The sequence below is a fragment of the Lathamus discolor genome, chromosome 5 (assembly GCF_037157495.1).
Source record: "Lathamus discolor isolate bLatDis1 chromosome 5, bLatDis1.hap1, whole genome shotgun sequence".
Taxonomy (NCBI): domain Eukaryota; kingdom Metazoa; phylum Chordata; class Aves; order Psittaciformes; family Psittacidae; genus Lathamus; species Lathamus discolor.
The window spans coordinates 70,404,713-70,432,659 of record NC_088888.1 but is presented as its reverse complement, the minus strand read 5'-3'; the positions used below and the strand labels follow the sequence as shown (position 1 = coordinate 70,432,659).

General features: G+C 37.1%; 1 protein-coding gene across 5 annotated transcripts in view; it reads right to left on the bottom strand.

The window, feature by feature from the left end:
* Positions 1 to 27,947, bottom strand: part of MMS22L (MMS22 like, DNA repair protein) — a 94,164-nt gene that overhangs the window by 44,962 nt on the left and 21,255 nt on the right. For 4 of the 5 annotated variants that reach the window (XM_065681190.1, XM_065681193.1, XM_065681189.1 and 1 more), the window contains exons 10-14: positions 27,207 to 27,386; positions 21,562 to 21,624; positions 15,427 to 15,546; positions 14,800 to 15,023; positions 12,006 to 12,515 (exon numbers count right to left, since the gene is read on the bottom strand). In XM_065681190.1, coding sequence (XP_065537262.1) covers positions 12,006 to 12,515; positions 14,800 to 15,023; positions 15,427 to 15,546; positions 21,562 to 21,624; positions 27,207 to 27,386 — 1,097 coding nt within the window. The remainder of the gene's footprint in view (positions 1 to 12,005; positions 12,516 to 14,799; positions 15,024 to 15,426; positions 15,547 to 21,561; positions 21,625 to 27,206; positions 27,387 to 27,947) is intronic. The other variant, XM_065681191.1, reaches the window with a different exon arrangement.

Below are 27,947 nucleotides of genomic sequence, written 5' to 3'. Positions count from 1 at the left end.
CAAGAGAAAAATCTGTATCATCTTTGCATGCACATCCTAACCTACACCACAGAGATCTATGGGACCTTTGTTATCTGGCCATTAGTGTTTATAATAAGATATGAAAAAATCCATCCCTGTAATAAAAAGCTTCAATGAAGTATAATAAAATCAGATGTTTAACACATGCAAATGATTTTTAACAGATTAAGGAAATGAGATGCTTAGTATGAAACTTTTTTTTAAGCACTAAAGCACAGATGTGCTAAAGCATGTCACAGGCAGCTGGCAACAATGAACAAAAGGTATTTGCACCTATCCTCTACAGATGTGTAAAAATCCAACCACACATCTCTTCCCCAATCACTTCGAAACCATCTGATGTGTTAGTTAATGATTCCCCTCTCTCCACTTCATTCTTCAGACATAAAGGGGTCCTATTTAACATAATCACTTAACAGCAAAGTGATAGGTATCAGAACCCTAATTCTTCTAATATTTGCAAAATCCAGCTCTTTTTAATAATAATAACACTATGATAGCAAACTGTAAAACTGTGTAATTATACTTTAATTGTATTGTGAGGCATGCATTAATCACAAAGTTTAAGTACCAAGGATGGAATTATAATAATTCTGTAAAACAAATTTAAGCTAGCTAAGTAGGTCAGAACCACTAGCATGCAACAGGAGACCTCTGGGAATTTATCAGTTAATGGCTATTTATGTGCAAATGAGTGCCCTCCAACCCTCCCAAATCCTGTGTAGCTGAAGGGTATTTCTGTTAACCAGGAGCATGCTTAACTGCTGAGGCATAAATTAAACCATTTATTGGAATGATTTTAATTCTTCTCTCCCCCCACCCTCTCTAACTACTCCCTCCACCCTCACTAGCAGCACAATTTACAGTATTAATTTACATGGAGATAGGATTGCTGAAGAGTTTTCAGAAATTACTTGTTTCAAGGAAGGCGGGGAGAGGGAGAAGATGATGACAAGGAGAGAGAAACTTTCAGTAAGAGGCAGTAGCAGTGCTATACTCAATATGTACATCATCCAGGAGACAGGCTATTAGAAATTCCAGAGGTTCAGTATTACAGCAGTGCAGTGTAAACTCCTTCATAATGAACTCTAATGAAATGAAATTCTATTTTATGTCCTCATAGAATTGTTTAGGATGAAAAAGACCTTTAAGATTATTGGCCCAACCATTAACCTAGCACTGCCAAGTGCACCACTGAAACATGTCCCTAAGCAACGCATCTACATGCCTTTTAAATACCTCCAAGGATGGTGACTCCACCACTTCCCTGGGCAACCTCTTCCAATGCTTGACAACCCTTTTGGTAAAGAAATTTTTCCTAATATCCAAACTAAACCTCCCCTAGTGCAACTTGAGGCCATTTCTTCTTGTCTCATGTTCTAAACTAGAAGACAATGAAGCTCAAGGGGACTGCATCAATTGTATTTTCTATCGCAATGCTCAGACTTTACACATATCTCTTGAGAGAGAAAACAACAAAAAATTTCTTGGTTGCGGGAATAAACACCTTCAATTTTTGAGTCTGACTTGGAAAAAACTAACAATTTTTGATGTCTTAGGAAAACAGATACCTTTACAAAATACTCAGAACCAAGATGTATTAAATTTATACTGTGATGTAAAATGGGGATGATTTACAGACAATATAAATTATTTCTCAACACTTCTAATCATTGCAGTATTCAGTACAGCAAGCATAACCTCAAGATTCACTTTTAGGCTTATATTTTCATATGCTTCGGGCTTCTTTTTTCTAAGCACAAACACACATTTTCTTGCAAAGCCTAGGGTCCCAGAATAATGAAACAGTAAAAGTTTGATTATCCTAACATCAATTAACCATAGCTCCCTGTTACCCTAAACAGGGTCACATCTCCCCAGTGTCTAATAATTACATTGTAAAAATCCCTTGATTGCCTGAATATAATCACTCTCCCTATGACATATGGATAATCATGGTTGTGCTATAGTTAATTATTATGTAAGAGATGATCACAGTGCTTTACTTTCCGATGTCATCCTTCCATCTAATACAAAACTCCACATAAATGTAACACACTGAACAAGTACACACAGAGCACTTCCTCCCCAGGTCAAGCTGTTTTAGAACACCCTTGAATACACTGGAGTGGTATGAATCAGAGGAATTCCCTAGGAGCAAATCTTTAGCAGCTTTAAAATATTTTTACCAGATATCTGGAACACTTACTGAAGCATTTTCAAATGCACATCACCAATAGCTAATCAATATATTCCTGTCCAGGAAAACAAAGAATGCCAATGAAAATATTTGCTTTTATTCTCATACTTGACTTTATGTAAGGAAAACAAGACTATAATAAGCAGTAAAAGAAAACCTCATCGCCCTGGCAAGCACATATGTACTTGCCTGTTCCTCCCTTCTCCTGCCCCTTGATAAAAGATGACACACATCCCTGGCTGTAGCAAATGCTCCTGCTGAGTGTATAATGGCTGCCGTGGCTGCCTGTGTAGTCCCTGCATTACCATATAGAGAACCAGAAGGTGTCTGTTTCTTAACATGGATTTGCAAGCATACACATTAAACCAGAAACTTCATACCACTTTCTGATAACAGCCAGAAATGAATAAATGAACAGAACTATCTGTCAAAAAAAAAAAGTTCACTCCTGTATTTTCAGAAAGAATTAGCACAGCTGTATTATCAGTGCCTGCAACAAGCCCATAGTTACCTCTCCATTTCCTACATGAGGGGATGCTGCCTCGATTATGCCTGTACCTTCCAGCCACTGGCAGGGTCTCAGCATTGCCCTAAGGCTTTAATTAACCCTGATTAGAGATAAACAGGGATTTCTGGTTGTGAGAAAAACAGAATAGGCAACACCTTAAGCTTTTCAGAGAACTAAGTAAACCACAAACTGCATTTACCTTTCCTTACTTGCTTCTCCCAGTAACATCAGGAAGGGACCCCCACAAGATCACAAGATGATGCACAACGTACACATTTCAGAATTATTATTTTTTTTAGGGAGGATAGGTGGCCTGTTATTTTAGGGTCATTTCACACGAGGCACATTTTCACTGTCCCTGGTTTAGTACCACTGGAAAGAAAGCCAAAGCATTTAGACATTGGCAATTAATGACACTTGGACTTGCTCCAAGCCAAATAAAACATGACAACCCACAGCTATGTGCCCTGTATCAACTAACTAGCTTCCTTTAGAAAATGTCTTAAAAAGCATTTTCAAAGTAATTTTCTAGACAGATTTCAAGACTCAAATACAAAACCACTGAAGACCCAGCACCCTCTTCAGCAGAGCCACTGTGCTGCACACACAGTATGAACCACTCTCACGCTCCCACCCCAGAAATTCCAAGAACTAGTAGGATACAGAAGCATGAAACAGGTTCAACTTTCTTCCCCAAACAGAAAGGGGGAAATAAAAAAAAAGTAGCTATTTCAGTACTTCATAATTTCTCTTGCTGATGATATTTTGTTTTGTTTTGTTTTTCAAAATATTAAAGTAATTCAAATTCTGGTTCTGCTTTCCATTTGAACACAGAGAAACACCCTGTAATTCTGCCCACACACAAACTTAAACTCTATAACTCATTTTCACTAGTTGTGCTAAACAGTTCCTTACTTTCAGATACCACTAAACACTGATAATACTAAGGTAATACAAGAAGCCTCATACTAATTATGTCATTTATGAAAATTTTCTCTTCATTCCCATAGACTCACACCATTTTACAGAAAAAAATGTTTGCACTTGTAAGGCTGCTGTTCTCTCTTCCTTTTTTGTTACAATACTCAGAACAAGCAAACTGGAAGTTGCTTTATGTCCCAGAAGAAATTTCATCATGAGCAAAAGCATCCCAGGGGAAGAAGAACCAAATAATCTGAAAACAGTCAACTGAAAACACAGAATGTATTTAGATTCATCCCTTCATTTAGTCACTGGTTACATAAGAGCACCAAATTGCTTTTCCTGATGAGGTAGTCCCATAAATTGTAGTAAGCATAGCTGGCACTGGTAACTTACAGCTGTCAGAATCTAAAAAATAAATTTGGAAAAAAGTAAGCAATTGGCTCTTTATCCTCATTGTAGCTATAATCCAGATTCCAAAGCACCAGTGACGGAGGTGGGGGGAACAAAACCCAAAAGCTTGTTCTACTGAACCACTGAAATGAGCCTTTCAGAGCTGCACAAACTACTACCGCTGTTACATTCAGCACCTTGCAGGTGCTTTCCTTGCTTTTGATTTTCCTCCATTAAGATAAGTATATTCACGTGTTCAGTTAGCATTAAGGATTCTCCTTTGAGTTCGGTCAGATTTCTTCCTCCTCTTTAAAGGTCAACTTTCTTTAAAACACACAGACACAAATTAATTCTACTCTCCAGAGATGACCTCCTTTCACAGGGGCTAGCAACGGACAGAAGAGTACAAAGGGAAATATTTTGTGCAAAGGAGACACATATGTATATAGATGACTTGTCTAACCATTCTTGAAGATGACAATGGCTTACTCTTGTCCCAAAATATGCACTTAACTCTTTTATCCATCTTAGCGATTCTCTGCTAAGAGAATAGACCAGAAACACATAGGAATAGATGGGCAGAGGCACAAAGTGCACTTTGGTATGCTAGAGAGACCCGAGAACGCTGTCCCGAACCAGCTATCCATACGCTGCCTATATCCTTCTGCACAGACTGTCAGTAGGAGGCAGCATTGACTCTGACAGCAGCAGCTCTGCACTGCAAAGTAGTTGGGAGCTAGCTTCATTCTTCTGTCATTATATAAGCAAGATGACACTGTTCTCTAATCCAGCCAAAGCTGATAAGTACCATCAACCTGTCACTTCCTACATTTCAAATTCTAACATTGCAGCATCAAAGAGTTTTTACATTTCGATTTCTTTTGCTGGCAGCGGTCGGTAGCCTCTCATTCTCCCACGGTGTTCTAATGCAGCATTTGCACACCGGGGTTACTCCCAGCCTGAATAGCAGGTCATCCCCTACTCACTGAGCTCATCTGCGGCCCATGTGCTAGGCAATTTAGATCCAATCAGCCCTTATTTAGCTCAAGAGTAATGAGCAGCATAGTGACACAGACTTAAGCCTGACCCTCAGGACACTGCTCATCAAGCAGTAAAACTGTGACAAAATCATTCATCTTCCACCCGCTGGCAAGAAATAATACTCGTACTCACTGTATTACTTTTTCAAGATATAGAAAAAAAAAAAAAGGTCCTGAATTTTCATGATGTGAGACATTAATTTGCAGAAAGCTGAATTCCCTTAAACCCCCCTGTTGCTATGAGCTCACCAGGGGGAAATAGGCCTTAGGAGACTGAAATGGAATAAAGAAAATTGCTTCAGCTTTCTGTTCATTTTAAATAAGCCTTAAATCTGACAAGAGATATCCTAAAGAGAGAAGAAATATGTATCTTGTAAGGTAACGAAGAAACAATCAAAATTAAGAGATTAGGAGGCTACTTGCCCATAATGTTTTTATTGGCAAAAGTATTTCTTTGTTTAATATCCACAACCAAAAAAAAATAAATTCCATATGAAAAGCCATTCTCACACCTCATGTGAAGAATAAAAGAAGGAAAACTAAGAGGAAAGTTAATATGGGGAAAATAGTTTCAAATGTGTGACACTTCCATCGGAAAACAAATCTGTAGTTTATGTCCTTCAGGGAGCATATATTTCCCTGAACAACTGCAGGGTCTCAAGCAGCAGTTTCTCGGTACACCTGGATATGACTTTACTCTCTTTTTTAGTGGATTTATTCTTTCACAACAGCAAGTCTTGTACTGCTGTCAGGTAGGCCACAGAAAGCTTATGTGGATTAATTTTTGGTAGATAAAACGGATACAATGGGTGAAACACAGAAAAGTGTTTCAATCTGTAGAACAGGGGACAGAGCTGTGTATCTTCATGATTGCTGTATGAATACTAGACTTGAGTTTCTTTAGCTTTGGGCATCTACCAAGACTGGCTTTTTTGGGGCTTAATAGTCAGAAGGTCCTCTGGCAGCTTTTGTTGTCTCAGTTTGGTCTTCAAGTGATTCTAGAATAGAACGGAATTTTTCAGTTGTAAGGGATCTACAACAACCATTGAGCCCAACTGCCGGACCAATTCTGGGCTGACCAAGTTAAAGCATGCTGTGAAGGGCATTGCCCAAATGCCTCTTAAACACTGACAGGTTTGGGGCATCAACCACCTCTCTAGGAATGCTGTTCCAGTGTCTGACCACCCCCTTGGTAAAAAAATGCTACCTAATACCCAGTCTAAATCTCCCCAGATGCAGCTCTGAACCCTCCCCACACATCCTGCCGCTGGATACCAGGGAGAAGAGCTCATCACCTCCCTCTCCTATTCTCCTCCTCCGGAAGCTGTAGAGAGCAATGAGGCCACCCCTCAGCCTCCATTTCTCCAAACCAGACAAGCCCAAAGCCCTCAGCGGCTCCTCATACAGCATTCCTTCCAGCTCTGTCACCAGATCTGTTGCCTTCCTTCTAAGGCAGATGCTCTCTTACTACATCTGAAACACCAATATGAAAATAATTTTAATCAATTATTCACATGGTTTTGACATGGCTGCCTACCAATTCAAGAAAACAGTGAGAAGTAGAAATGAATATTCTTGCAAACCTGAACCAATGCTAGACATACACAGGAGCTTTCTATAGGTAAAGTATTAGGCACACAGCTCCAGTGCACACTCCTATTTCATTTCATTCCTTTGTAGAGTAATACTCTCAGAGCACAGTATACACAATCAAAATACATGTTGGTTTCACCCATTCAACTCTGAAGAACAGAATACAAGGGACAAAGGTCTAAAAACTTTAACTTAGATCCCCCAGAAATTCCTGGGTGTCCTGGGTTCAGCAGTAGCAGTTATTTTTCTCCTTCTTAGTAGCTAGTGCAGTGCTGTGTTTTGCTTTTTTGGCCTGGGAACACCTCTGATAACACCAATGTTTTTAGTTGCTGCTCAAATGTTTGGTCTGGCCAAGGACTTTCTGAGCCTCATGCTCTGCCAGGGAGGAGGGGAGGCTGGGAGGAAGCAGAGACAGGACACCTGACCCAAACTAGCCAAAGAGGTATTCCATACCACAGCACGTCATGCACAGGATGTAACAGGGAATGACCCAGAAGGGCTGGGGGAACTGCAGGGTATTGGTCGGTGCTTGGCTGGAGGGAGTGGGGCGAGTTATCAGTCGGCTGGTGCTGAGGTGTTGTATTCTTTCCTTTTGTTATTTCCTTTAGCATTATTATCATTGGTGGTAGCAGCAGTGATTTGTGTTATACCTTAGTTACTAAACTGTTCTTATCTCAACCCGTGGGAGTTGCATTCTTTTCGATTCTCCTCTCCATCCCTCCAGGAGCAGGGGGAGGGCAAGAAGGGGGGGAGTGAGTGGACGGGCTTTGTGGTTGGGTTTAAACCACGACACTGGGGAAAAAATAAATCCCACATAAAGTGTGACGAAAAGAAATTCAGTTTAATTACCAGAGCCACACCTTAAGACAACTACTGTAGCGAAATACACACCCAGTATTCTCAAAGACAACGGTAACAAATTACTTTTAAGGATTTAGACACAACAAAACTCTCAAAATGCTGCTATATTTTAAAGCAGTGTCTGTTTCCCATGCTCTAAAGCATATAAAGACTACATTTTCTTTGCACTCATTCAAACCTCAGTTTTATTAATGGAATAACTGAACTTCAAAAAAACCCAAACAAACCCAACCTAAAAATACTTTAAACCATAGGTTAAAAAAAAACCCACCTAAAAATACTTTAAACCATAGGTCAAGTTAGCACAGCAAGATACACTTGTCCCCCAGGCATGAAGCAAAAAAGGAAGGACTCATTCCCTTTTCCCTCACAGGTAAACAAAGTTCATAGCTACTTTCAAGGACTTTCTAATAGTAATTCATTAAGCCTGGGAGATCTAGAGCCAAACTAAGATCTCCTCTCTGTCAGTTCAGTGGTTTAGTCATAGGGCTGCCCCCTGTGCTTATCAGGACATCACACCCTATTAGCTGTAAATGGGATGGGTAAGAGAAGACACATGCTCTTCCAAACTCTTCCAGATACAGTTTTCAGAAGTTCAACATCAGAAAATACATTTTACAAAGACTAACACTAAAGCCCCAGGGGGGAGGGAGGGGAAGAAAAGGAGGAGGAAGGACCTTTCTTTTCCCCTCCAGAGCTTATCTGCTGACTTACACAGTAAGAGAGGGGGAGAGAGGCTTCTTTCAGTCTCAGAAAGCTTCCCACAGGCAAGTAACACACACAAAAATTACAAATTACTATCAATTTCCATAGCAAAAATATATTGCATAATCCATTCCTATAGTGATTTCTCTCACTAGGCTAGACACACTCTAACAGATAGAAACATCCAGTTCTCCTGTTCTCTATGGCCCAATTATTAAACTAACTTTTAATTAGAGACAGGTTTACCTGATTAGTATTCCTGTAGAACTTATGAATTTTACCGAATTTTCCAGTAACTTTTCATGTCCTTCAACACTGGCAGAACAGTACAAATGGGCATAAATATGCCAGAAATGTTTTTAAAATAAAATTACCATTTATTACATTATTAAGTCTGTGGTACTTCTCATTTCTCCTATGGGAAGTCTCCCTGAAACCAGGCAAAAATGTTTGGAGCACAGCAATGATTTTACACCTGGGCAAGTACTAGCATTTTATAATCCTGTAACTCAGCGCTAATACTACAAAACCCAAACGCCAGGATGACAACAATAACAGAAAGCTCGCGTCAGAGCAATACCAGATTACAATAAGAGACATTTGAACATATTTCAAGCACTTCTTTAAAGAATAACATATTGTAATGCTACAACCTGCTGTTTCCAGGCACTCAACAGGTTTCTTTGAGTCTGCGTCCATTTTTACAGTGAGTTCTGTCAAATCCATTAAATGCCTGTATTTTTATTAAGCTAGGGTTTCTTTTTGTGTCATAATGCATTCAAATGACTAGTGACAGAGATTCAGAACAAATGAAAAGCACATAATGGCAAGCACCCTGAATCTACCTTTCATTAAAGAAGAAAAAAAGAAACCAACCAAAAAAAAAAACAAAACCAAAAAACCCCAACCAAAACCCAACCAAACAAAAAAACCTGCATTCTAAAACACTGCTTAAAACCAGAAAAAAATAAAAGTGAAAAATTATGTCTAATCTTGAAGCTGAATGCTCCAAGTAAACATAAGAAAGAAGTGCTCTGCATTTTTATTTTGGGGAGTTCCTTTATTGTTTGCTGATTATTTTACACGTTTTCAAAAAGGAGACTATTAAAATACAATCTTGCACTTCATACTGAATCTCACTATGAAGATCAAATACTTGGAAGTGCCAGCAAGTAGCATCTTGTTTCCAATGTTCAACTCGCCATCTATCAAACTCTAATAAAAATGAGTCCTCCTGCGAAGTCACAGTTTTATTTAAATATATGGGCACCAAAATGTCATAATGATAACAATTAGAAAAAAAAAAAGTTAAAAAAAAGCTTATTTAAAACCATCTAAGCATAGGTAAATAGAACAATCAAAAGCTACCAGTACTTTTCTAGCAGACAAGAAAAATACCAGAAAAAACCTGGAAAGGGTTATTTCAAAACACAGTAGTGTAAAAATGGTAAAGGTGGGGGCATCTTTTCAGATGCCTTGTAAGAAAAAAGACAGGAAGAAAACAAGCTCCCTTTCAAAACCTTGTATGCCAAGTTTTAGCCCAGAGCAAGTTTTCACTGCTATGTTACAAAACCCTTGAAAATAAAGGTTGATAATGGAAATGCTGACAGACCCTTAACCATAGCAGCATGAATAGCTATAATTAAAGAAGAGCTTTTGGCTACACCTTGCTCTGCAAATGAAAGATTGCCATTTTTACCATACCCTCAAATAAAAGCAACGGGGAAACCGGGAATGCGATTTTAGCAATCCAACAAGATATGTTAAAGGGGACCACTAAAACTATCTGTCATTTTAAGCTTTAAATACTGAGGCATTTAGTTAATGCAACCAAGTTAGTATTTTCATAATGCTACTTAATCAGCAATAAAGAATGCTCCTGTGAGCCATCATCTGGGGTTAGCAGAAAGTGGCACATGAAGTTATTATTTCGTAACAGCCTAGAGGGAGCAGCTTCTCTCTTTAATCAGTGATCTGACTTACTTCCTACCTGCAAATTCCCTGTCATGCAGTTATAAAATTATTAAGAGCACAGTGTACAAAAAAAATTACATTTATGAAAGGCCTACTATCTTATATCTGCCTGGATTTTCAAAACACGAGAGAGAGTGGCATTGAACTATTTCATCCTTCTGCAAGTTTGCAGACAGACCAGGACTAATCAGTCTGGTTAAGCCAATAATAGTTTAACATCTCGTTGGCACAAAGTCATCCAAATCTTCTGAACTAAGAAAGTGATTTCAGTGTTGTTCTACTTGTACGGCAACAGAGGCTTATTTGCAGTGAGTCTGTCAAAGTGAGAGAGAGAACCAGTAACATTTTCCTGTTCCATCCAACCTGAAGATCAAAGCATTTTATAAACATTAACGAATTAAGCTTCTCTGTAGGTGAGATAAATAGGCAGGTAAAAGTAACCCTATTCATAAATACAGAAGCTGAAATAAATAATTGTTAAATTCAAGGCTCTAACAATCTCTTTCATACCAATTAGCATTTGAGTGTGTTGGTAATTCAAATATTTCAACAGACCTGCTTTTTGTAAGAAAAGGTACAAATACTGTCCTGTACCTTGTATGTGATGACCTGAGAAGTCTGCAATGAACTTCTATGCCCTCCTCCCTATCTTACAAGAGGACCACTTAACCCCCAGCTCTGGAAATCTTCAAAATACTGTCAAGTTATGAAATAGGGAACTTTCTCACCAGTCTCAAATTTTTCCCCATTTCATCTTTAGAAACAACACAACAAATGCCATGTGTTAGCTAATGGAGAAAATGTCAAAATATTTTTGAAGCCTCCAATTTATTCCAGTAAATACATTCAGTTGAACTGAAATACTAAATAATAAATCAACTAAATTTAGTTTTGTGCTTCATCTTTTTCAAAAGACTGCCAGAAAAACAGTTGTCTTGGGATCTATGAGCTATTGACAGCTGCAGTCAAACTACTAGACAGTAACAAAGAATCTAGTTAAAGAGAGATCCTGCATACGGGCCTCACTATTCCTGTTATGCACCCTTTTCACAGCTCTTTCCACATATTTCAGTCTTTCACATTTGAAGTAATGGAAGATCAATAGCTACCTCGTAATGTCTTATACAAAAAAAAAAAAAAAAAAGCAGTTTGGGCTTCAAACCGGAGGACTACTTCTCAAAGGCATCAGTAGACAAAAATATGCTGATTGAAGGGCACTGTGGATGTTGAAAACTGAACAAGTACATCAAAACAAAACTGCTTGAAAGTGGTAAAATATGATTTCCTTATTTCCTATCAAACCCCAGACAAGCATTTAAAATTTCCATAACTGTTGTATTTTATTGCAACCCTGGTGAAAAATTATAATAAAAAAAAGAGACTGAAAACTAGAATAAATTCAGTGAATAATAATAACAATAAAAAACCCCACACCAAACCCACCTAATTTAAGTAATTTAGTACAGATACTAATTTTGAAATTTCTGATGTGAAAATAAAGATGGTATTGTCTGAAATAGCAACAGGATGATTTTCTAGAAAGCCACTAATTCATAACAAAATATCAGGGATGTCAAACCTAGTGTCCTGAGATAGTAAGAAAACATTTTTAAGATTCTAAATATAGTGAGGTATTGGTGGATTTGGAAATTTAACGTATATCGTGCACAGCACTCCAGAGATTTTCATTTTACTCTATTTCAGTAAGAAGTTAATATGAACTACAGTTTAACCTTAAACATGAAACCAACACACCAGTCTATATCCACAATTTAACTAAATAACTTACCGAAGTCTGGCTAGAACAACCTGAAGAAAATTTAGGACCATACTCAGTTCAGCTCCTCGACAAGCAGGCAGCAGCATAGTAAAGCCATCATTTAGCAACTTTTCTTCAGAAAGGCTTAAGTAGCAGCTGGTCTCAAACACTTCTTGGACACCATCAACGTAGGTAGAAAGTACAGTCCAGAGATTTTGTTTCTGTGTGTAGTCATTTTTGGTTACTAAGAACTCCTTTGCCTTCTCACGGAAAGCATTTGAGAGTTTCTCAGCTAGAACACTAATGTCCATGTTCTTCTCAACATAAATCAAAATGAAAGCAAAATGACCTCTCCAGATGAGAGCTCTTTGAGACACAGTGAGGGAGGATGGAGTCAGGAAATCCAAAAGATCCAACACTCGACTCACTATATCTTCTGTTTCCGCAACAATTGCCAGCATGAGGAACAGGTTAAAAAAGTTCTGCAGCCCCACTTCTGTCAGCTCCTGCATTCTTCTCCGATGGAACTTGGAATAAATGCTACATTAAAAAAACAAACCAACAAAAACCAGGAAAGAGACAGTTTTTTCTTAAACTATGCAATTTTTTATATGCTTGATAGACTAAAATTTTATTTCCACACTTTTAGTTTACAGTTATCCTCTTCAATAACCCCTAAGTTTTAAGCATCCTCTTTTCCCTCCCCGCTTGTACTGCTACTGTAACAAAAATGCTATTTTATTTTCTGCTCCTAATGCAAGGTATATGCTAAGTTTTCAACTCCAGATACAGCCTAACCCTTCTCCAACAAAGCTGCACACAAACTTACAAGCAGACTCTCTCTACCTTGTCTGTGATGGGTGTCCTCCACACCATGCCTTCACATCAATGAAATTTAGCCCATAAGGGCTCTTAAGAAAGGAAGTTGCCAAGTGGTATCTCTTTGCAACAGCAAACAATTAGAGTACCCCAACTTCTTCCCCAAAAAACTCCCTTATTTCTTTTACTGACCTGTACTGCACTTCTACTGTATGGAGTGTGGACCACAAGTTTGGTAGAAAACAGGGAATCTAAGGTGTTTGGAAGAGAATCCGCTCACCAGCAAGAAGTTATTAAGAAACTTTAAGCTGTATTGCTTATATGACAGCGCTGAAGCCATACCTGGTTGATGGCGAGAAGCACTGCTACTTTGCAACTTTAAAGTGGTTGACAAGAAGCACAAAGTTTTTACATGTATCTCTTTTCTATGACTTTTGCTCAGATCCGGACTTTTAAATAAATGTCACCATTCTTACAACAGAGGATTGAGGTGAAAATGGCTTCCTTAACTTTTTGATTTCTGTGTTTAAAACCTTGGGTATATCCTTCACCTTCAATTTAAAGTACATTCCACATACAGTAAGTAAACATCCATAAATGCCGTTTTCCTATTCTGCTGCCTGGAAAAATAGTTGGAAGTGGTGCTGAGGTTATCAAATTTAGCCACCAAAATTTACAACAAATCCAATTAATCTTGTTAATAGTAAATTATTACTGACAGGCATTTACGTTCTTCATGCACCAATTAATGCTTGGTTAGCTGCTGAAAACAGAGTTCATCCCAAAATCATAGCTGCAGGCTGTTAAATTTTGCTACTTGTGTAATTGATTTATTCAAGGTAGAGAAGATGAATACTGGTTGAACAGACTGACACAGTGTGTGTTGTCTATTATTATTCCCCCTCTTAAATTAGGGAAAGTAACAAGCTATAATAACACAAAAACATAAGTATAATTTGCTTTCAGTAAAAACAGCACAGGCTAATTAAAATTACTAATTACATCCAACAACATGTTTTTTTGTATGTAACAATTTTTAAACCCAAACTTTACTGACTGTAGCAACTTGTGAAGTGTACATAAATATTAGGTATATTTTCCCTTTCTTGGAAGAAACATACCAAGTAACTTTGGTATGTTTCTTTAAGTAAGTAACTTTAAGCAGATGTGCATTCACATGTGTATCTTTTCTGTATTTGTTATTTGCATATAAAAAATACATGATAGAACTTTGACTGATTTTATTAATGTTTAACATTTTTAAAAATCAAAACAAACCCCCCCAAACAAAAACATATTTTAAGTCTTCTATATCCAATGGAAAAAAATAAAATTAAAGCGCACTTTCAATTATCAGTACAATCTCATTATTATAATAAAAGTTTTAAGCATTCAATAAATCTATATAACATCAGGATTTTGATTTAGGCCATATATATTTTATGGGGTTTTTTATATGATGACTGAGTGTACATCTTAATTAGTATGTTTCAAAATGAAATGAAAAATCAAAACCCACACAAAAAGAATATAATGAGAAATTTTGGAAACCATGACAAAGAAAATGGAAAAATAAATTAAACTGCAGGCCTAGCAAGAACCAATCTGCATGTTCTTGGACAACACATGGCTTACATGCAGCTCAAATAGAATTTCTGTGCTTTAATTACATTACCTGTCTGGCAATAGGGTTGTACCACTGCATAGGTTGCCAGTGTACCAAATTCCTGGCCTGTGGGACAAAGTAAATTGTCACAAGCTATGGATGCCAAGGTGATTCTTGGACCCGGCTCCTGGACTTTGTCACAGCCTCAGCTGGCACCAGCAACTTCAGGGAACAACTGCTTTCTTCAAATTATGAATCATCCAGGATCCCTCCCTCATCCCCTTTACTTTCTCATGAGCATAGTACCCCCACTTGCTTTGCTGTGTGGCTGGAAGGTCCACATTCAGTCTGATTGACTAGACCTCTTATAACACAAGACAAACTAAATAGGGGCCATACCGTCCTTTAATTTGTTTCCAAGGATGCATGCCATTGTTCTCTGCTTCCTTCATCATCCGTGCCAAAATACAGAGAAAAATGAAGTAACTGTTGCTGGACTTGTACAGGGTGGGGACCTGCTGTTCACAACAGCAGCTTTTCGCCAACTCAAACATTAACAAAGACGTTTTACTAACACTTGCCAGACCCTTCAGACCAAGCCAAGGAACAGTAAAGCAACTGTTCTAAAAGAATAAATAAAACAGGAGAGATTGTAAGTAATAATAAATGCTAATATCCCAAACGCAATAAGATGCAATCCACACAACTCAAAAAAACACAACGCATTGCAACTATGTGCAAAGTATCTTTACAAGATAATAAAATCAGAAGTCTTGATGAAAAATAAGAGTCAAAACCATATTGTAATTAATTCTATTGTTACATAATATAATGGAACATAACATTTAAACATGATTTCTTAAATAAATATAGCAAATCTAGGGATACTGCTATTTACTAAATATTGTAAATATATTTTACAAAAGTATAGCCATCAAGCTTGGCTAGAGGAGAATCAGGATTAATTACTAAAAACAGGGGACTGTCAACATGCAATTCTACATTTTTATACATTCATCTACTTACCAGGTTCTTGCTGTAATAATCCCAGAGTATGGTGACAATAGAAAGGTTCAAGTCCCAGGAACTACACAAAGTTAAACAGCACTGAAGATGCATTCGTAAGTGTTCCTCTAACACGCCAGTCTTGAAAAGGGAATAAGAAGTTTATCATAGGTGGGGAGCATCACCTTGTCTACACATAAACCTGATACTACTAGACTCTTAAGAATAATTTCCTAATATAATTTTTAATTTAAATTACATAACATTGAGTAAATGCATCTGCTAATACAAGTCATGAACTAGAAGATAAAAGCTGAAAATTGCATCCTGAAACCCAGCCAATATAACAGTTCATCACCATTTCAGGCATCCACAGAATTGTAGACACATTAAGATAACAGCCAGCTCAATATTGTGAATCTAACTTGAACATGACTGCATGGTGCAGAATCTTGCTAAAAGGTATATGGTGACATTAGCTATACTGTATGCAAGCTAACACTTCAGCCCTTCTGTTACGCAAGTCCAAAAGAAAGCTCATTTGCCACTGATACAGAGAGAAAGTGCAACTATTTGAGAGCTCATGTTTGTCTTAACAATGTTCCAAACAGGAGGATCTTTTCTTTTTGAATCATGCTCCTTCTCAACCCCCTGCAACATGGCTATAAAGCTAACAACCCAGACAACTCTAAATCAAGGGCAAATAAGAGTCTGAAACACTGCGGGGGAAGGAGGGAGGTTTGTACACAAAAGGAAAGCGGCTCATAGGAAAGAAAATAGGAAATGTCAAACAATTTGAACACAGTGAAGTGTTCAGGTTGTAATTGTGGGATACTGAGAGTGGGATTCATCTCATTCAACTTCTGATGTCAGCAAAACTGGACTTGCATGGGAGCTAGGATATTAGGAGCTCCCAGCTCAGACTATTTAATTAGCCTGTTTTAGAAATTGGGATAAATATAGGATGATAAGCTCTGGAAGGGCTTTACTGTCTCCACTGGCTGTAAAAGTGGTTTAGTGGAGCAGCTTGTGTGTAGCTGTCTTAAGAAAAGACTTTTACACATGTAAGTCTAACATCTCCAGGATAATAGCAAACTTGTTCTGTCACAAGAGAAACCTGTGACCTACTTCTAGCTTTCAAATACACCTAAACACCATACAGGCCTGGAATTTCTAACAGCATAAAATAAGCTAGAGGAATAAAAGGGTTCATTAAAAAAGTATATACAGGATGAGTTTTATGACTGAAAATCACAGCCCCAGGGAGTGGAATGAAGGAAACCATGTCTCAGATAAATATTGGGAAATTTTCCCATTCAGTTCTGATTACAGTGCTGGGTCCTGAACTATGCCCCAAGCTCATCCAGCTCAGAAAATGCTGAAGAAAAAAAAAAAAAAATAAAAAAAAAAAATAATCACTGATGCCAGGTGATGGTAAAAGATATCATTAGGTATCATTGGGTTGTGTTGGGTTTTACTGTTTGTTTGTTTGGGGGTTGCTTGCTTGCTGCTGTTGTTTTAAAATAGTCTAGCATTAAGTACCTGTCACTTAGCACTTACCCACAATGCTACTTCTTATAGCTTACAATGTCTTTGAGCTGCTTTTTTGCCTTGTTTTCAAGGCTACCCATGCTACACAAAGCGGTTGTAACTTACTAACTTATCTCTACCCTGCTACACATTCATGCGGAAAACATTATTTGCTACACTTTATCAGAACACTGTAAACAATTACTCCAATCATCTACTACTTCTAACTACCTCAAACTTCTAAACATGCCTGCCTTCTCATGAGCAATTAATGTAGGGCATATAGCTTCTAAGGAGGTATATTTCTGCCACTTGAAATTGAAATGGCAGTTTCAGTTGTCGTAGAAAATTATATATACAAGGCATTACATATAACATACAAACCCCACTGAAACAGGAAAAGAAACTCTTCAAGAGAGACTTGTTAAAAGATGTACAGAATAAGCGTGCAAATATAATAAAAATGGCTACAAGACAGGTGATGTTCAAGTATTGTTTTTAGGTGTAACATAACTGTAACTATTAAATTAGTAGTCTTCCCAAAATAACTATACAAAAAAAAAAAAACAACAGTCAGAACCTCAGCCATTTTCAACAGCTGCTGTTTTTTAATGAATAAAAGTTATGATATAAAACAAAAAAAATTGCAGCTGAACATATCTGTTTCTCTAGAGAGTTACTTAGTTATGAAAGACGTAAAAAAAACACCCCCAGAAAACAAACACCCAAATCAAAACATATACCCTTTAGAAACAGAATGCTTAGTCTTAAAGCTGTAATTTGTGCACAGGATTATATTTAGGATCTAATTCAACAAAAAGTGACTGCTTCAGTTAAATTAATTCAACAATAAAAGTGTTATTGTGAGCAGCTTCAATTTCAACTATTATTTATCTAACCAACAATAGTTTCAGAAGTTTCCAAAACAGAGATAGTACTGAAGGGTTTATCTCAAATTTAATATGAAAGTTCTCCAGACTTCAAATATCCCTGGGATTAATAGATTCTTTCATTGCTCTTTTGCTTAAAATGGTCTCTTGCACTGCTGGATATACTATCAGAACTCTCGAGGTAGTCAGCTTTTAATTTATCACAGAAGGGAGGAACACCAGATATCATCAAAATGATAGTACTATCTAAACACAACATTTTTCTCTTATGACCTCCTACTGTAGTAACAAAATTGGTTTCCTAGAACTCCAACAAATACTTCTATATCTCCTTTAGAGTAGAATTAAAGAAGAAAATACAGTGAAGGTATAACAAAATTGAGGCAGAAAGGAAACAACACAAAGCATTTATTTTCTAAAATGAGGAGGCTAATAAGACAGACTGCTATTAGTTCTTACAAACAAGAAAGCTTTTGATTCTCACTTACAATACAACTTTGCAAACATAAATTCTTACACTGACAAGCCATGAATGTAGTCAGTTTGATGTTCCCTAGTATACAAGTATAGCTGTTAATATTCCTAGTATAATTTTCATTTTGTACTACAAACAGCATTGTAAACCAGGTATACATTTGTCATTAGCCCAGCAACAGAAATTCAAATTACAACAGAGGCAGGGAATACCTCATGTAACTAGTTTCCCCATAAATACCCTTTTTTAGTATTACAGATGGGAGATCTTTCAAACAAGCAACTGCCTTCAACTCTATCCATCAAGAATTATAAAAAGAGAGAGCAGTTCCTGGCTGAGAAACTCACCAGTCTATTTACTGTTTGAAAGGATGTATCCAAGGAAGCAGCACTCTGCATTTTCCCAGGTGTCTATTATTGTTCCCATCTTTATTTACAGATCACAAATAGAATATTTTTGCTTCACATCCCCATTGGTCCCCTACCCTGAACAGCATCTTCACATCTTATCCTTACTCAGAAACAGGCAGACTATAACCTTATAAAGTTCCTACCTGAAGACAAGGCACTGCAGCACGCCTCTGTCAGCTTCACCTGGACATGGGACACCTTCCTCAGGAAGTCTTTATTGCCCACAAATTTAGGCATATGCTGGATGAAGGTGGCTCAAACTGGTAGGGATCACTAAACAGTTTTACTGAAACTACCAATACGCTGTAGGTTTAACACTGGTTACTCATTCCAATACTTAGCTGTCCTAAGAATGTTAAAGCTAACTCCAGCTTCTGGTGATTCATCATCATTCTTTTCCCTGTGACAATGCTACCTTACCCTCAAAACCCAGGTCTGCAACAGTGCCTATCATCTCTCATAACACAGAGATTGAAGCTTACATGAAGAGAAATTGACAGTTACTGGTAGGAGAGAGATTACCAATTTACATTACAAATGTATGATCTGCACCTTTTTCAGATGCTTTTGAACTTACAGAATTATGCATACTTGATTTTATCTCCATTTCCTCCCCTTCCTTTCCATATTCCCATTCTCCTCCTGAACATGTAGTCTACAAACTTTTGAAGATAGGGAGCAACAAGCACAAGTGCCTTAAAAGGATGATGGACACAGTATGTTCTAAACATAATTAGGTTTTAAGCTCCCATATACTTAAAAATTAAGTTTCTAACCACCAAGTCCTGACCTCTCTTGCAAATGAGTGATTCTGCCTTATTATTTCTTCTAACTTATTTTGCACAGCTATTACTATGCATAGTATGGACAACAGAGGATATATGCTGAAAAGTATGGCTCAGGTAGGTTTTACTAACAAACAAGCCATGCGTTAGTGGATAGTATCATCAACACATTCCTGTTTTTCATTCAAAAGAGCACTGTTCTCCCTTTTGCTTTTTCCTGCTTCTCCATGTTCCATTTCATTATTGAATTCTTGATATCCCATTGTGTTTCTCATTCTTACATTTTTTGGTCTCAAAAATACTCAGAGATATAAAAGAATAAAAGGTAAGACTGGCCATACGAAGCCAACAGATCAGCAGAGAAGACAGACACTGCCTACTGATAAAAGAAAATCTTCCTAGACGCTGCTAAGAAGGCTGGTGTTTAGGGATAGGAAGCAAGATGCATTTTTTCAACAAAAGTACCTACATGCACTTGCGCATGCACATATAGGGACTAATGCTCTCCGAGAAGTATTTCCTACAAGCAAGGAAAATAAACTAGAAAGCTTCTTAAGACAACTGGGAACAGTTGCAAACATGTCCTTGGCAAATGAGGGTTTGTTTTAATTCTAATAGCGATTGTCTTTAGAAATTAAATCAGGTAATTTCCTATTATTGTCTCATGATTGACTCATACAAATCTTCTGAACTTGGTCATCTAGCTGACTTGCTAAACTGTCTAAAATTCAATACTTGTTTAACAGAAGCATCAAAGAGCTGAATCTTTTACATATACTCAACTTCAGAGTAATTTTTACTCCAAAAAAAATGTTCAAGAGAAAAGACAAATATTTTGAAGAAAAACATTAACTACACATGTCTTCTGTTTCTGACGTTAGTGACATACAAAAAATGCAACACAGGAAGGTATCTAATAAGCTACTCATAATTTCTATGCCTCTTGCCTAATCTCTCCAGTTTCTCTCACAAATAGTAAGCACCCAATAAGTGATGTTATCACTGTAGTTTTAACGTATATGCACAGTGTGTATTCAGCTGCATACTGTGAAATCATTCAAAAAGAGTTAACCTTTTAAGCTGAAAGACTACATAAACAAATGTGCTTACGTACAGCAGGATTTTTCAACTTTTTAATAATTTAATGAATCAACTATCCAAACGACTACAAAACATCTTTTTGTAAAAACCGTAATAAGTATTGTTCCATACTCCAGCTTCAGCCACAGTTGCTGCTATGAGTGAGGCAGTAGTAATAAAAAGAAACAACTGTCTCCTTGACTACTTTCAATAACAGAACTTTGCAGAATTTTTTTTTTTATCTGAGAAAGATGTTTATTCCCTTCTTAAGCATACAAAAATTTTTATAGGTGTTGCTGATACAGCATTTGCAACCTGTACCATGCAACTTCAGAACAAATTTATAGAGCTGCAACGTAACATATTTAAAAGCATGATGAACAGCATATTTAAAAGCATTTTAAAAGGAGGTCAATTCTGACCTCTGGGCCATGAAGCACTGCGTTAACAGTTCTGCAGAAAGAAAAATGATAAGGTATGAAATGAGTGCTCAGAAACTAGAACCTTATCAGTAAGAGCTCGATTCAAGCCTGTAAGACAAATTGCACAGCAAGGCAAGTCACCTTCCTGCTGTGATGAGGATATAGCTGAATTTTCAATGCAACTGACTATCGCCTTCATCATGTCTCCTCAACTTGATATCCTCACATTCAGTATGTGGTTTACATTTTCTAAGCATCCAGTTCTTATTCTGAATACATCTTGACTGAGTAGCCATATACCTACCCTTCCAGAATAATTATCTTCTTCCTTTACCTGACAATTTAGCATCAAGCACAACCACTTTTAAGCAAGTGTAACTGCTAACAAGGAGGGAACTGTATGCTGCCATAGCTCACCAACATCAAGGATGCTCATTTACCTTGATAAAAACACTAGAATTCCCAAAATATACTTATCAGGTGGACTTTGTTTCATGTAGTGTCTTTTCCTGAAAGCATCCCCGACACATTCCTTGTTCATTATTTCTTTCTTTACACACTTACTTGAGCATCGGTGGATTTTTTAAGGAGTTCTTCCACAAATTTCCAGTTGGATTCCTTCTGTTTCTGAAAAATAATGATTATCAGCAAGAAACAGCATTTGTATTCCTCACACGAATCATTATAGAACAACATGAAGATAAGGAAGCAAGAGATTTTCAGAAATTTTTCATTTCATGACTGCTTACTGTAGTCATCACTGAAAGTAACTTTTCTGTTTTATGAATGTAATTGATAACTATTCTAAAAATTAGGCCTCAAAACCAAATGAAGAGCAAAAGAAATAAAGACACAATTTAAACTGCTTTAACTTGACTCATTTGCAACCCCAACTTTCGCTTTAAGTGAAGAAGCAAAACATTCGGGCATTTTTGATTTGTATGAGCAGTATATCTTACAATTTCTTTAACATTCTGTAAAAGGAAGATGTAAGTGGTAAGAAGGAGAAAGAGGTACAATCTCACCTTTTCTTGTTTTTCCCTTTTCAATGAAAAAAACACTTCTAAGTTATATTTCCCTAGGCCAAACACTAAGAATTCTTTTAGCCAGTTCAGTAAGAAGTTAGCCATTTGGTAATGGCCTATAGAGATAAAATACAGGATATGTCAAATATGGCCCATAATTCATACTCTTCAGCTTGGGAAGACAGAGATCTATCCATTCAAATCAACTAGACCAAGCTAGTGAAGTAAGAGAGTTGCAAGGTGAAGTATATTAAGAAGGAAGGGACAAAATATATTTAGGCAAAGTAGGAAAGAAAAGGGTAGAAGGTTTTGCAACTAAGACTATTTCCCAGGAAAAAATGTGAAAGGCAACCAAGCCAACATACTTCCAATTCTAGGAGGTCCAATAAATAAATAAATAAATAAATAAATAAATAGATAGATAGATAGATAGATAAATAAATAAATAAATATCTCTTGCACTCAGCTATATATGTAGCTTGTGTAGATAACTAGATGTGTGAACACAGATCTTTCATCAGTGTCCTGCCTTATACTCATTCCCTCCACTACCACAACTATTAAGCCTTATGAATTATTCTGAAGATATCTATTCTGTAAATGTATAGAATTAACAATAAAGAGCATCTTATGCTTTGGTAATTGAAATACAACTACTTTAGAGCAGCAACACCATCATGTCCCATCCTCCTCTGCTATTGATTGTACTACTTAATGCTGTGACTTCGTGACAATTCCACACAGAACTTTAGAGTACCAAGAGACTTTTAAAGATGAACTCTTTAAAAATATGTACTAATACTTACATACAATAATTTGACTATTGGTGGCTTTATATTTTTGCACAACAAGAGTTATGAAAGATTACTGATGGAAGCAAGTGCAGTCTATGGACCATCCATGGAAAAAATATGAATGAAAGGACAGATCTGCAGAAAATTACACTATAGCTGTGATTTCACAATTCAGGAACTTGAGCTGTATCAACTAAGAAGTCTCCACTGCTTCCTCCTCACCCTGCCAGATGCTCTTCCTGCCCTCACAGCTGTAGCCTGCCACTGCTCAGTTGTTCTGATACTTCTGTTTGTGGGACACAGTGTGAACCAGATCAGTGAACCAACCTAGAGCTTTAGCAGAGAAAGAATGAAAAGGGGAGGAGAGCCTGAACTAGGTCATAGAACAGGAACACAAATAATTGTGCCGGAATAGTAGAGAGCATATCACGTGTAGGGTGGCAAACAGAACGTAAGCTGTGACTGATGCCTAAGCCTTTGTAGCAAGAAACCAGAGCTAGCAAGCATCCTGTCAGGAGAAACATCTCCTGACAGGATGCATCAAGAAGTAACCAAGGAGTAAAGGCTGCATTTCAATAATGAGTAAAAGCCAGGAAGTGCAGAGTCAGCATTCCCAGACAGTTCTAGCTAGTACTTCCATCAGATTTGTGTCTACTGTCTATTTTAGAGCTTGACATTATGTGAACTCCTATACACTGTCATAGTCATACTGCAGACTCCATGTAAATCTAGTCAACTGCTCTAAATCCAGATTTATAAGAGATGAGTAGATATTAGAGAGTCATGCTAAATGGCTACAAAACCTCTTAATGTCCGGATCAGCTTGCTCAGAACATTCTTTTAGTACTCACATAGTCCAAGTACACACGAGCTATACAAAAGATGTTTATTGCCAAATTTCCAGCTCAGCTGCAGTATGCAGATCTCTTTACAAGATCCTGGAGTAATCTAGGGCAAACTCCTGACATGAGCAGGAGTTTATTACAAGACTGCACCCAGGTTCAACCCGAACTCAGGAAATAATGACACCAACCACCTCCTGCACTAGCCTCAATCATCTTTGATATTTTAGCAGACCTGCATCATTCAAATCCCACTAGATTTACATCCTAACAGTATTCCCTGCTACACTGTCAATATGGCATGGCAACTGTGTACAATTCATTCTTGTCAGACAATACACAGAATCTACATCTCTTACTGCAAACCTGCTGGCTTATAACAACCTCCTTCCTCTTCCAGTGTGCCCTAAAACCAACTAAACCTAGAGACTTTACAGTGCATAAAAGTGCTGCTAAAACCAAAAACATAAACTAAGACCCTCCGGGTTTTACAGGAAGAAACTTTTTCAAGGACTAACAGCTGACTACCTGGAAGACCCATACTAGGCTTCTCATCTTGAAGTCTGTGTTTGCATATCTTGCCATGTAGTCATTTCACATTACGGTATGCAAGGCAAGAATTCTTAGCCCCAGGTAATTCTGCCTATATTTTCCTAGCCCACAGTATATTGAAATTGACCCCTGCAATGTTCAGAAGTAGCAAATTTCCTCATCAGGTCCCATTTGGATTTTAAATGTACAAATCTGCTTTTCAGAAGAGTGAAGTGAGACCTGAGTGAGGGGTTATGGAAAGAGACATGTACTGTATATCCCTTAGAACAGTCTCGAAGAAACCTGGCCAAAATTTTCTAGTTTTAAGAAAAATGGTTTCAAGTATATGAAATATATATTCAATATATATAAATCATTGCATGTTTGAAATTACATTATATGAGCTAACGGGGAAGAAATAAAAGGAAGCAAGTCTGAAACCTATTTAGAATTTTAAAAGCTTTCATAATAACCTCAAGGCCATGCAGACCACATTAAAAAATTTAAAACCTTCCACAGATGACATAGGCTTAGAGGCAATTTTTGCTACACAGCACATGAATAACCATCATTATGACACATCACCCTCCCACCTCTGATCACAGTTAATTAAAAGAAAGCATGTGTCATGAAGCTATCACATCAGATGTTTAACCAACAAAACAGGACTACACTGAGCCCTGATGTAATAATTCTACTGACTTCACAAATTTATAATCACAGACTATTTTATCTTAAAATATTCAAAGAATGTTTGAGGCTGTAATTTGAGGGAAGGAAGAACACCTGAAGAAATGCTTATGATCAACTACCTATGACAGACTATATTCTTGTGTGTGAAAAGTCACTGTTACTGATAGATTTTTTTTGTAAGCACCAATGGCACTTAAGAGAACAGAGATCCCTGGACAAACTCACAACCACACTCTGATGCAAAGCACAGCTAACAGTTTGAACATAAAGGCTACTGGAATCATCAAGAGGAAAGTGCAGAGGATGGTCTCATGATTTACAGATAGAGATTTGGAAATTATCTTTTCACAAATGGGCTCTAAGGAAAAACTGTTATTTAATCTTGGGCAAGTCACTTCCTGTCACAGTGCCTCGAGATTCCTACTTTAAAATAAGAACAACAAGAATTCTTTTTTTCCATTCTACATCTGCTTAGCTTATTTAAATAATATAGTGCCTGGGGCAAAAAATATTCTCTCATGAGGCTAAATATATAGTATGCATCAGTACAAGAGACAGGAAAAAATTCCAATGATCAAAGTAAACAGTATCACTGCATTTTGATTAGGGCATAAAACATAAGAAACCCAGAATAAATATCTGCTTCGCTCTGGTTTCTATATTCAACCTGGGAATAACCTTTCTCTCCATTTAAGCTCCTCTATAAGCAATAATTCTATCTAAAGTTCCTCTGAAATACATGACGGGCTGTGGTCCTTTCTGACTACCATAGTAATGGGGCAAAAGCACCAGAAGCTTGGGACAACCTTCAGTGTAACAATCAGAAGTGGTCTCCAATTTTTCGACATACGAATGCGTAAGAAGTTGCTTCATTTTGCCCTGGTATTATCAGAAAAGTCCGAACAACATTGTAATGCGTAGCCTGCCATGGGATCCTAAGGATCTGTCAACCCACAAGCAGTGGAAGCGTAAGTATCCCACACTCATCAAGTCCCCTAGTCACCCAGAATGGTCATGAGTTTTACAACTAAGTATTCAAGCAGTAAGTTACACCTTCTCTATATTTTAGTTTTTTGACAAATTAGGGAATTTGCGAGTTAAAAATAAATGAAAATAATCCTTAACTTTATTGGAAAGTCTAATTTTACCTATGATTAAAAGTATTCACAGAAGTTCAGCATTTTTCATTCTTTCTCTGTTTATCTACTAATGCTTTTAAAGATCCAAAGAAGATGGGGAGGATTTTAAGTTATCAAAACAAATTCATCAACTGATGTGATCAGACTCTTCCTTTTTTACAGATTTGCGGTTTACACATGTGTTCCAATGTTTTAACCTTTCCTCCTAAGTCAGATTAGGAAATCTTGACAAAGATCTTAACAGAAAAAGGGTATGACCTTTCCAGCTTTAAATTAAAAATATTAAATTACAAATAACGAAAGACACTTTACAAGAAACTGCAATTAAGCTAAATTCATGGAAGGAGCAATCTACAGCTGGTGCTTGGCTAACTAGTGAATATAAGCAATTCAGCTGAAATGTAAAAAGAAAAAAAAACCAAACAAACCAAACCAAAACCCCAAACAGACAAAAAAACCCCAAACACTACAGTGAGGCAAAAGATAAAAGAACAGAAAACCAGATGACAGAAGACAGCATGACCTAATTCTCCCTAGTAAGAAAACCATTAGGAAACAAAAAGCCCCAATAAATCAAAACACTAGATTTCTGGGTCTGCAGCTATCTCTTTGGCTTTTAGTCAGCTCCCTCTATGGTCAGTTAAGAAAAATTGACAGCTTTCACACCTCTTAAAATGACACCTCATCATACCATTGCTGTGATGCAGAGAATGCTATTAGAGTGGAGTTTGTCCAGAGCAAAGCTATTGGTTTAAAGAATAAAAAAGTAGGATTAACAATTACACAGTCAATGTCTGAGGTTTATACTTCATGGGGTATAATCTAATGTGTTCAGTTCCTAAAACAAAACCAGTGAAGCATTTATCCTGCAGGCAGGCAGTTTTAAAACATACGTTACATCATTAAGTCTGTGTGTTACTAACTAGTTGGGATATTTCAAGTTTTCTTAATACACTAATCTACTGAATATCTGGTATATAACATCAATATGTCAAGGGCTCTTAGAATGTTTACTGACTTGCACAAAGCACACCTTAACACCACCAATCTCAAAGGACTTTCTTCAGGAGTGTGAGAATTTCTTTATTAGAACATGAATTTTTGTCTATCAACAAACATAACGAAAATCAGACACCTCAATAAATTATAACAACTTTTAGGTATTTAGGAAAAAAGCATACCTACCTTTTCATCTAGGTTTCCATTACGGTCAAACTGGTAGAGTGAGGCCAGATGACAACTAATCCACCAGCTAAAACTCAATGGGTCTTTACACTGAACTGTTTCAAAACCAGACATCCTTTCAGAACTACTCGGCCTTTCAAAGATATTCTTTAGAGTTCTGTTCACCAAGCTCCAGAAACTCTGTAGAAAACGCAAAACTAAATTTAAACTGTGTTGAATAACAAAGCCTATGTTAACAAGTCTGCCTACAGTACTGTGCTACTGATTAATTTGCTTTTATAGAGAATAAGCGAGATGGCAGTCATTTAAAGAAAATAACAAAAAAACAGTGTTCAGTATTACCAGAGAAAATCGGGAGCTACTTTGGAATGTCTTCTCTAAAATGCCAGCAGAAAGCAACATGAAAGGACAAGCTTTGGTAAGAAGGAACAACACGTGCAAAACTTCACAGACAAAATTACAAGCTTTAGGAATGCCAACGTGCAGATGGAATGGTGTACCAACACTCAGATGAGAGAAATTAGAGTTCGTTAATGAAGACTTTTATAACAGATTTTTGAAAAACTTTTAGTGGCAGACTAAACTAACCAAGAGAAATACAGCAGTATATAGCAGAGAATCAGTCTGAAAGACAGCAAACTGAGGTTCAAATTCCCTGGTTTATTTCGAATCTGTTCTAGCACTGACAAACTGATTAATTCTCTTTGGCTCAGATCCCTGTCTATCCCACATACTGCTTCT